The sequence below is a fragment of the Eurosta solidaginis genome, chromosome 3 (genome assembly GCF_040869045.1).
Source record: "Eurosta solidaginis isolate ZX-2024a chromosome 3, ASM4086904v1, whole genome shotgun sequence".
Lineage (NCBI taxonomy): Eukaryota > Metazoa > Arthropoda > Insecta > Diptera > Tephritidae > Eurosta > Eurosta solidaginis.
The window spans coordinates 82,649,404-82,661,809 of NC_090321.1; the positions used below are offsets into that span (position 1 = coordinate 82,649,404).

Genomic DNA, 12,406 nt, shown 5'->3' on the forward strand with positions numbered 1-12,406 from the left:
CATTGTTGTCGAGGGTATATCTGAGGTATATCGGCCGCCGTGGTGTGACGGTAGCGTGCTCCGCCTACCACACCGTATGCCCTGGGTTCAAACCCCGGGCAAAGCAACATCAAAATTTTAGAAATAAGGTTATTCAATTAGAAGAAATTTTTTCTAAACGGGGTCGCCCCTCGGCAGTGTCTGGCAAGCGCTCCGGGTGTATTTCTTCCGTAAAAAGCTCTCAGTGAAAACTCATCTGCCTTGTATATGGCATTCGGAGTCGGCATAAAACATGTAGGTCCCGTCCGGCCAATTTGTAGGGAAAATCAAGAGGAGCACGACGCAAATTGGAAGAAAAGCTCGGCCTTAGATCTCTTCGGAGGTTATCGCGCCTTACATTTATTTTTTTTATTTTATATCTGAGGTGCAACACCTGGGGAGTTATTGGGACGTCTCACGAGGGGCTGATTGACTGACGTCGTTCCAGTTGTTTGTAATGCTGTAGCGTTTTCAAACTTGCGGCACAAAAGGGTGTTGTGCTTTTGCTGACATTGCGAACAAACACCTGACGGACACTCTCGAATGCAATGGCCGGATCGTAGGCAGTTAAAGCAAAGCTGCAACTCCTTTACCTTGTTCCATCGTGCATCAACCGATAGAGTCTGGAATTGAGGGCATTTCACTAGGAGATGCGTGGCAGTGTACTGAGGACAAACGCCGGGATGTTTCTGTGCTGAATATACGTGTGGACGCGGTGAGGCTGCTGCTATGTGCTTTCTTACTGTCCTTGATGTTCTCCTCGTAGTTGAACTAGTAGCGGTTGCCGGCAATTCAACAGGCAAATTGTGTGAACGACGTTCAATAAAATGACGCAGGTCTTCAAGTTTTGGTATCTCGTTGGTTGTTAGGCTCATGCCCCACTCGGTACGAGTTATAGTAGGTAACTTGGGTAATAAAATCGGCACCGCCATGGCGTCCCACTGCTCAACGGGTACTTTCATCACTGTAAGTGCGCGAAATGTGTTGCGTACGCAGTCAACAATGCTGCTCAAAGCCCTCTGCGTTTCGCCCGGTTGGTTGGGCAGATCCAGTAAACGTTGGACATGGGTTTGTTAAAGTATATGAGGATTATCAAAACGACGTTTAAGTTCTGTCCAAACCTCTTCATACCCGGCCGTATACAAACCTCCAATTAGTGGAATGCTGTCTGACTTAACATATTGGCGAAGCTTGCCAAGCTTGTATGTTGAATTGAGATCCACTCTATTATGGACCATAGTTTCAAACATATCTTTGAAAACTAACCTGTTCGCTGGTGAGCCATCGAAAGTGGGTACTGACACCGGATCCAACCTCATGTCTGCAGCAAAATTGAACGACGGTGTTACCTGCACAGTTTTCCGTTCCTCTGACCTATGGCGTTTCAATCTTATACAAATGTTGTTGTACACTTCCTCTGTTGCTGCAAAAAGTGCATCGTGTTCGTCGAGTTCCTCCGATTGAGCTGCTGATACCAATGATAGGTGGTTTTCTACGAACCGGTTGTAGTGTTGTAGCGACGTAGATAACAGTTGGTCGGCATCGATGCTATCTGATGTTCGCGAGGACGAGCGCAAATTTAAAGCCGCCATACTATGTGTATGTTAATCAAAAAACTAAACCGAAACCGCAGATACTTAGTCCTCACAGGAGGCACCAAAAATGTTTAGGAACTGTACCGCCTAAACACTCAAAAAGAAAAATAGCCAATGATTCTGGTTGCTGGTTTATTTGACAAGGTTTAATTCTAAACTGAAACGTTAGTCTCCATAATTTTATTATATATCAATATGTAATACAAAATTGTTATTTTCGCATAACAGCTCACTAAATATGAGATTAGTATACAAGAAATCAATGCAATGCAATTCTTGTAGCTCTGCTATGTACATATGTACGTATAATAAAGATGTATACCTTTGTATGGGCAAATAGCAAAAATAATGTAGTGAAGGCACGGTAAAATGGTATGATTTATGAGTACCGTAATGTCGGCTGATAAAATTAGCATACGAATAAGGTGACCAGGTTATCTTTGAACATCATATACCCAAATGCATAGTGAAACGAGCTTGACTATTAAACAAATTCCTTTTGCGATACTTTGAAATTTCCGTTGCGTTGTTTGTGGATGGAGAACATAGCAATGGAGACGTTTGTGCTCAAAAGTCGAATGTGTTTGGACCTTAAATTTTTAGTACTTCAAACTGGAAAAACAAGTGAAAAAGATGGATTCGATGGTGAATGAGGACGAAACCAAGTACCTAAGTAGCTGTTGTCATCAAGCAAAGAGTCAGCGAATTTGATTCTGCATGGTTTCGAAATAGTAAGACTTCGTTTACTTGGGATCCAGCGAAGAATCACTCTTGCACATAAATGCTACATTGGACTAGGAAGGCAATTGATAACTAAAGTCCTCTCTTGTCAAACGAAAATCACGCTCTACAAGTCACATATTGTACCGTCCTGCTATATGGTGGTGCAGCATGGTCCACGACAACATAAGATAAAGCGGCTCTTGGAGTGTTCGACAAAAAAGTTATCTAAAAGATTTACAGACCTCTACGCGCTGGCGACGGCAAGTACCTAAGAAGATTTAATGATAGGCTATACGAGCTCTACGCACACACCAACATAGCCCAGCGAATTAAAAGAGAGTGGCTACGCTGTCAAGGTCGTGTTATGTGAATTTAGGAGGATGCTCCAGCTTAGGAAGTATGTATGTTTATCGGTACCCCCTATATAAGCAGAGGAAGAAGAAGGCCCCCACTCCGTTGGAAGGACCACCTGAAAAACCATCTAAGTTTCCTTGGTGTAACCAATCGCGCCAATTTACTAAGAAAATTAATACTACTTTGAATATCAAGTATTTTAGACACATTGAATTTCAAGTTCATATTAATTCTCTGATTTCAATTAACGATTTGAACACGTACGATACTCTCCTGAAAACCTGTAAAAAATGATTTTGGCTGTTGTGTCGTAGTAACAGCAATGTTATGAACATATCTGCTGCTGGTAAGGGCGCTGTGGCTTAGAGGTCACAATCACAGATCACATTGTCCTAAAAAATTACGAGAATTGTCATTATTACTCAGCACAAAATGATATACAGGGAGCCAAAAGTTGGCACAGTACTTCTGTAACTCACTGTGATGTCCATTTAGATACTTCCACTTCAAATAGCGCAATAAATTATAAACAACAACAAAAAATCATCTTATTATCCTGATAATTACTTTGATATTTGCTGATAAATCTCATTTAAATTGTTAATTATTTTTTGTGTTCGTTTTTCTTTTTTATAGACTGATTTAACTTATGCCGAACTAGCTGGTCCTGGTAGTGGTGCACGGATGGCGCCTTATTGCAGCGCCACACTGGGTCGTCCACGACAAACGGAACTAAAGCGAGCCGAGCCGAATATATACTCACAGGTAATAAAAATGATTGACGATGATAATCCAAATGAGGAAGTTGGCATAGAATGGCCTTTAGGAATTACACAACGACCAAACACAATAACAAATACAATACATCCATTAATTGAAGCGGCGGAAGCAACAACAAGAGCAGTAGCTTATGTGGCTGGACGTTCTACGCGGGTGTGACCAATAAAATCATCAAGGATGGGATGTAAAACAATAAAATCATGAGCTTAAAAACACACACAGACAAACAAACATAAATGTGTATGTAGTGATGGTGAAAGTGTTTAAAAAATTAGCTAGACAAATAGGGGACCTAAAAATAAGATCAGGAGTTGAGTTTTAATTAATGAAAATAGATTACGTAGCAAAATAAATTGGGTGTGCGTTTATAACAATTTGTGTGAACGTCAATTTACTTCCTAAGAAATGTTTGCTTCGTTGGAATTTCGACATCCGTTCTAAACAAATAGGCCTAACATCGCACGTTTCATTGTAAACTGATTAAACTCAAAATTTTGATTTATTTTAGATAATATGTGAGACGAAGGTTATGCTGACTTTTATATAAAACTCAAAAATGCCGAAATAGCGGACAAGGATCCCTTAGAATTTCATTTCTAGAATGGAACTCTTTTTTGCTTTTTCCCCCATGTAATATAAAAACTGTTTGAAATAAAAGGTGCGGTATGCGCCATTGTGCTAGTACTGGTGAGGGCGTATTATCCATTAATAGCGATACCTTTCACTGAACACACAACGCCATTCCTTTCCTTTTATTTCCTTCTTTTCCATTCCTGTCCTTTTTTGTTTTCTCCTTTAGTCATTACCGTTTTTATTTTATTTTATCTGATTTTTATTAACTTTTTTTTAATACATTTTTTTATTTTGTTTATTTTATCTTTATCACTGATAAACTCCACGTCAAGTGATACACACGTGTAAAAAATTGTTCACCCTGTAGACGATTACCGTGTGTAATCGAAATATATTGGTAATATTAAAAAAAAACCCTTGTGTTTTTATTTCAATTCGGACCTCAAGCCAGCTAGCAAAAACTGATTAGTTAACAAAAAGTTCGCCAAAATCAAAATTTATTTTATTTTATTTAAACTAGTTTTACTTTATTTTTTTTTTATTTTTTTTAACTTATTTTACTTTATTTTATTTTATTTAGTTTTGTTTTATTTTATTTTACATTCAGGCCTGTTCTGAATTCCGACTCGTTTTGGAAAGTAAAACGAGGCTGATTCCAAGTCGATTTCTTTTTGGTGTTCTCAATTCCGATTGAAACAAATCGATTCGAAGTCGATTTCGAATCGAGTCCATAATCAAGCGAAACAGCTGTCTTTATTTATTTTAAATAAAAATTTTGCAAAAATTTTAACAAAATGCCAGCACGAATGGTATTCGGAAAAGCAGAGGCAAGAAGACGTGCAATTGTGCATAAAAATCGCAAAAATCGATCGATTGAAATTGAGAACACGTCGGTTTCCTTTCGACTAGAATCGCTTTGCTTAGCTTGGAAAATTTTTGATAGGAATTTTCAAATTAAGATTTTTTATACTAAATAAACAAATAGTCCAGCAAAAAGTTGTTATAAATCTTCCAAATAAAACTAATAATTTAATAAAACTTATTTGTGGGAAAAATAATCAGGCCTGTTCTGAATTCCGACTCGGAATGAAAAGTAAAGCGCCATTGATTTCGCCTCGGTTTCTATTTGGTGTTCTCAATTCCGATTGTAAAAAATCGATTCGAAGTCGATTTCGAATCGTTTTCATTCCGATTCGGTAACCAATTTAATCAGCTGTTTTTGTTTATGTGTTTTGGTTTAAGTATCATAAAATTTTATTTTAATTAAAAAATGCCTGCAGATATGGTTTTTGGATGCGCAGACGCAAGAAGACGTGCTATTGTGCGTGCGAATCGTAAAAATGCGCTGGATCGGAATTCAGAACAGGTCGACTTCATTTCGATCAGCATCGATTTGTTTGCCTAATAGATTTCTGATAGAAGTTTTTAAAGAAAGATTTATTATGCCAATTTAACTCAAATTTAAACAAAAAAATACACACAACTCTTCCAAGTAAAATGAAGAATTAAAAAAAAAAATTATTTGAAAGACAAATATCGCAACATTTGTGTATAATCTGCCAATTAATTTTCATTCCGACTGCTCAGAGTCAATACTTTTAAAACCGATAATTTTTGGTCGGAATCGAAATTGAGAACACCAATCCATTTCGATTCCGAAAAAATTGATCGGAATCGGAATTCAGAACAGGCCTGATTATGTTCCTTTAGTCTAACACATAATTAAAACAAATCATATTCGGGTCTGTTCTGGATTTCGATTCCGACCAACTTATTCGGAATCGAAATGTATTGGTATTCTGAATATCGATTCCGACCAGACTTGGTCGATTTGAAAAGTTTTGCCTCTGAGCAGTCGGAATCGAAAGTAATTAACCTATTAAGCACAGATAATTACATTATTCTTCCCACAAATATGTTTTATTAAATTATTCATTTTATTTGGATGATTTATAACAACTTTTTGTTGACTCTTTGCTTACTTAGTACATCAAATCTTAATTTGAAAATTCCTATCAAAAATTTTCCAAGCTAAACAAAGCGATTCTGGTCGAAAGGAAACCGACGTGTTCTCAATTTCGATCAATCGATTTTTGCGATTTTTATGCACAATTGCACGTCTTCTTGCCTCTGCATTTCCGAAAACCATTGGTGCTGGCATTTTTGTTAACATTTTTGCACAACTTTAATTTAACTAAAACCAAAATAAATAAAAACAGCTGTTTCGATTGACTATCGACTCGAAATGAATACGATTCGAAATCGCCTTCGAATCGATTTTTTTCAATCGGAATTGAGAACACCAAAAAGAAATCGATTCGGAATCAGCCTCGTTTTACTTTTCAAGACGAGTCGGAATTCAGAGCAGGCCTGATTGCCAACATTAATGAGCATTGGCATTTCTTTGCAAAACATGTTATGTCGATGTTGCTACTTTGCTTGTTCAGCGACTATTAAACGAAAGTGAAGTGGCCGCAAAAAATTATTTCACTACTTAAGGGCCTCCTATGTACACTTTCTTCATTCATTTTCTCATGAGATCAAGTCGAAGTAAGTAGTCAGTTAGTTTGTATGAGGCCAGCTGAATGTTTTAACCCTTTCGCGGACAAAACAGCAAATGCCGTCAAATTTGGTTAAAAATACAGGGGTATGACGGGGTTTGCCGTCATGAACTATTTTAGGATATGTGCCAAACCTGTAGCTCCCGCAGTCAATTCGAGGTTAATTTACAGAGTCGCAAAATAAGTGTCCCTATAAATTCTATTCATTTGAAATATATGTTATACAGAATCGAAGTAAAAGTTGCTTTATGCAAACTTGAAGCTGCAATTTATCATGGAATCAATGCAGCATATTACGTCAGTTTTTCATGCATTCATTGAGTTGCGTCGTACCAGAACGGTTTAGTTAGGAAAAAGAAAATTTGAAGAAGTGTGAATATCTGCAAATAAAAATAAAAAATAACCTCCTAGTTGAGTTATAAATTAAGTCTGAGAACTGTGCGTCCTGTTTTAATAGAAAACAAGTAAAGGTGTATAAGTTCGGGTGTAACCGAAAATTATATACTCAGTGTGAGCTTCAATTGTACATTTCATTTCAGATAAGTTACTTTTCAACATAACACGTGGCACCGCCCGTTGAAAAAAATGTCTCCCCATTTCCTCTTACTATAAAACTTGATAAGTGAAATATCATTGACTCAAAACTATTTTTTGCTAAGTTGTAGCTTATTATTGTAGTTTACGACCCTTTTAAACTTGTTTTATATCTAAGTTGCCGTGGTCTTTAACCTATCCCATCCAGTTTTAGAAAAAATATTTTCTGCTATAAGGAAAATATGTGGACACAATTTCATTACGATAGGTTAATTTTTCTTCGAGATATGGCTCCCGAAACATAGAAAATTGCTTAGTCATAAAAGGGGCGGGCCACACCCATTTTCAAAAATTTTAGTGTTTTCCCATTTAATGTTATAAATCAATTTAGAAAGTAAAAAATTCTACTGATACAAAGCTTTTTCGCTAGGATATAGCTTATTATTTTCTTCTACGACCCTTTTAAAAATCTTTTATATAAAATTGGGCGTGGTCTTTAACCGATCTCGTCCATTTTTTCCAGAAATATTTCGTGCTATAGTGGACATTTTTGTACCCAATTTTATTCCGATTTGTTAATTTTTCTTCGAGTTATGGCTCCCGAAACATAAAAAGTTGCTTAATCATAAAAGGGGCGATGCCACGATCATTTTTTAAAATTTGAAATTTTTCCTATTTATTGTCCACTTGGGAAATGAAATACCATTGATATAAAGCTACCCGCTCAGCATTTAGGTGATTCAATTTTGAATTTCCATACATATCAGTTCAATTTGATTACTCTTTCTGACTAAATAATGAGTTATCATACAAGTGAACAAATGAAATAATCAAATATGAATACTTTTGATGATCAAAAACTGAAAATCATTTTTCGATCACTGTTTGGAATCATTTTTGAAGTCCTTTGATGATTAGATTTTAATATTTCATAAAAATCAACAAAGAGAATAATCAAATATGAATACTTTTAATGATTTCAATCACATTTTGGAATCATATTTGAATCAACTGTGTTTAGTTTAGGTGATCAAAAATTTTTAATAATTTTTCAATCAGCTTTCTGAATCTTTTCCGACTATCTTTGTTGACTGAACAATAAATTTTATACTTGCTAAAATTTTACTTTTCATTGAAAATCTTATTTTTTCACGTGTACACATTTTTCAATCATGAAGTTAGAAAAAATACATATATGTATAAAATTTTGTTTATTTTTACAAAATATATTGTAAATGCTGCTCGTAACCGAAGATGTCCCAAATCATTTCTCAACCTTCGGCTTCCAATAAAATACATAATGATTGGTCAATACAAAGTTTGTGAGCTATTTGAACCCCAGGTAAGTGAAACTCTCTTGACATACCTGAATACGGCTTCAACATACCGTACCTTATCGTTTTTTAAGATATTGACGATCATAACTGATGTTGGATGTTGTAGTCGCAGATGTTGCGAGTGACCTGTGGTTCAAATAGCTCACTTCCGCATGCTTCCCCTGATGAAATAAGATTAGCATGTAGTGTCTTATTTTGTATGAGATATGAAGAATAAATGTACGATAATCGCATTCAAAAATGATTCAAAAATCTCAACCAAAATTTTGAAATATATTCACGAATATGATCAGAAAATGACTGTGAAAAGCATTCAAATATTACTCTAAAACAATTAAAGCCCAATTTTACAATGATATTAGATATTAACAAAAAGCGTTTCGAAATATGAATCATAAATGATTATTCAAGAATAATCACATTTATGGTACATTTTTCTTCTGACGATACGTTAATTTTCGAACAGAAAATGCTTTTAAATTTGAACGTTTTTAATCATCTTGGGGTATGATATTTAAATATTTGTTGATCAAAATTTTCAAAAAATGCTGGCTGGGTATTTTTTGCAAAAGATATAGCTTATTATATTCGTCCACGACCCTTTTAAAAATCTTTTATATAAAAGTGGGCGTGGTCCTTAACCGATTTCGTTAATTTTTCTTCAAAGCATTTCTTATAGCAATGGCAACATCTCTGCCAAATTTTGTTGCGATATGTTTAACGATTTTTGATTTATGATTAATAATATTTGTAAAATTGATTTTATCACAAGTGGGAATGACGCCCATTTAAAAATTATTTTTCAAATTTTTATCAAGAGTCTCAATATCAGTCCACATGTCAAATTTCAACGTTGTAGGTGTATTATTTACTAAATAATCAGGTTTTTTGTGTTTTCCAAAATGTTATATATATAAAAAGTGGGCGTGGTTATCATCCGATTTCGCTCATTTTCAATACCAATCTATTCTGGGTGCAGATAAGCTCGTGTACCAAATTTGGTGAATATATCTCAATATTTACTCAAGTTATCGTGTTAACGGATGGACGGAGAGACGGACGGACATGGCTCAGTCAATTTTTTTTTTCGATAATGATGATTTTGATTAAAAAAAAGAAGCCTATATCTATCTCGATTCCACCATACCTGTAAATCAAACCTTTATGCAATCAAAGTTAATATACTCTGTATGCAAAGCACGCTGAGTATAAATATGGATGGATACAACAAACAACGGGGACAAGAACTGTATTCTGATGCTGAATTTGAAGTTGATCCCTTAGCGAAGACGGAGAGTACGGCAACGACCCGGACTATGTTCCAAATAAGTAACACGAAAGTACTCGAGATTCAGATGACGAGCCGGATGAGGAAAATGGACCACAATGTAGCACACAGAGAGTTGCAAGTACTGAAGATTGTGAAAATGAAATCTGGCAGGACGATGTTGATTTGTATGTCCTAGATGACGCAGATATAAATTCCGATGAGAGTTCAGATGATACCTCAGAGGAGGAGCTGAATCTTTGTGAGGCAGAGCCTAGCGCAGAGTGGTTTTAAAATGTCGGAGATATACCTCAATTCAATTTTGATTCTAGAAACTGTGTGGTGAAAATTAATGTTGAAGAAATCTGGACTCTCAGAAATATTTTTGATCAGATAATGACGTCCGATATTATGCAAAAATTGGTTGATTAACAAATATATATGGGTCAAATCTTTGTGAAGCAATTAATAGGTAACGAAAAAAGGGTTACTTAAGGTAAAACCAGTGCAAATTTTCTAAAATTAAAAAATTCCTACAGATGCAAAACTTGTCCCGCTAAGGTTGCTCTTTGCCCTGGAAAGTGTCCCGAAAAATATCATCTCAACATCTAATTTCCGTTCATTATTCAATGATTTTCTTAAAACGATACGACTTAGTGTAGGTATCTTACTTTCATATAAACGGTATTATTTGTTTTTGTAAGCTTTAAGTTTTATTCAATAAAATGAAGTACCTTTAATTAAAATATAGTCAATTTGTTTAAAATAAAATGTGACGTATATATAAAAAAATAAGTCGGCATATCCCTCCTTCCCTTGATGAAAAGTATTTAACAAAACTATGGGACGAAACGGTGTAAACCATCAAAACTGGATTTACAGGTTTGCCCTTTCTTATAAAGTTTGTTCTATAAATAAGAAATTACGGAAATGTCCGCAAAATTTAAATATATTTTTTTTTTCAAAGAATTTCAATTATTTGGTGATTTAAAATATTTTACTGAAATCCCGAAGCGTTTATCTCTAATGGATCCGAAGATATGGCAAGTGACCACGGAAACGTAACTCCAAAAATCATTGTCCGCGAAATGGTGAATACAACAGCATGATATGGGCCACCTAGATCAAATCAGCGATCAGTGCAATTTTCTATGTTTTAGAAAGTCTATTCTCACTAATTACTTAGTTAAATTGTAAAAAAATGGAGTATATAGTTCGATAGGTCTTGTCAACCGAGTCCCATATCTTAAATATGTGTTTAGCATTTGCAGTGATGTCAATTTTAATTTCATTATATTCAACTTTGAATGACCTACACTACTCCTTGAGAAGACCTATCGACACGTAAATATAACGCACATAAGAAATGTGTAATTTGGAAGCTATGCATACTGTCTGAATCCCCGATTCAATACCTACCGATTTATATACTCCATTAAATATTATCTACACTGCACAACTAAAGAGGCATTGGTAAAAACTAAAAATTGCATTGGCACATTTATTACAGTCCATCAGGTTTTTGAATTTCATGAACATTGTTAATTTTTTGATTTGGTCGCTGTTTTTTGCTAGGTACGCGATATAATTGTTAATACCTTCGTGTAATTGTTAGGCTGTAAAATGAGGGCAAAAATGAAAATTTCTAATTTATATACATACATTTTTGTCCACTGAGTCTAAAAGAGTTAATGATCGGGGCTTAACTATGATAATTATAAAAATTTGAAAACACGTTACATGAGAAAGTAGGTATTGTAAGGAGTCTTAATAAATTCCTAAATATTCTGTAATCGGTAGAAGCGTTGAACTGTCAAACAAATAACTCAAGTATTCGGTATATACAACTGTTCTTCATTTAAAACACTACAATGGTAGTAGTACTTTACGATTTAACTACTAGCGTATTTCACTTATAACCTTCTAAATCAAACTGACTGACTATTCCTTGGCTTGCGCTGCTTTTATGCTCTCACCTGCCTCGTTTGCCTACTTCTCCCAGGGTCTATTTATTTCTGTATATCATATTGGATTCGGCTTTATGCATATATATCTGAGGTTTATATATGGTTATATGCGCTCTTTATTGCTGTGTATTCACTGTTGAGTTATGTGTTCATGGCTGAGTAATATGTACTTTACATCTCTGCATGTCATATTCTTTGTTGCCTTATATGTATATAGGTGTATATGCTTGAGTAATTTGCGCTCTTTATTGTTGCGAACATGTATGTGTGGCTGTTTTCTACTTTATCTTTTTGCCTAGCTTTTGTCCAGCATTTTTTATTAGCGGTATATTGACGTACCGAAACTGTTTATATTCACCACATACATATTTATAATTACCTATTGAGTGAAGGTTTAATTTAATCGAGTTGTCATTGCCAGTAACTGACCCAACTCGACTAATTTATCAACTTCAATGATTAACTTCTGGTTTATTTCCATCAGCAGTGCATAACAATTCAGTTTTTTTTAATATCGATTTCTTTATTTGATTTTTTCTTTCGTTTGCTTTTTTAACCATTTGGCCACCACAGCACAAAACTGCAAATTTTTTTGGTTTTGTTTTTGCTAAAAACAACCTTTGTCTGTGTCAAACCATAAAACCCTTTTTCTTAATTTATGACTATCCATGTAGATGACTCTAGTCGTTTTGGGATG

General features: G+C 35.0%; 1 protein-coding gene across 1 annotated transcript in view; it reads left to right on the plus strand.

The window, feature by feature from the left end:
• Window positions 1-12,406, plus strand: part of side-VIII (sidestep VIII) — a 930,757-nt gene that overhangs the window by 858,502 nt on the left and 59,849 nt on the right. The window contains 1 exon segment of the mRNA XM_067772586.1: window positions 3,327-3,455. Coding sequence (XP_067628687.1) covers window positions 3,327-3,455 — 129 coding nt within the window.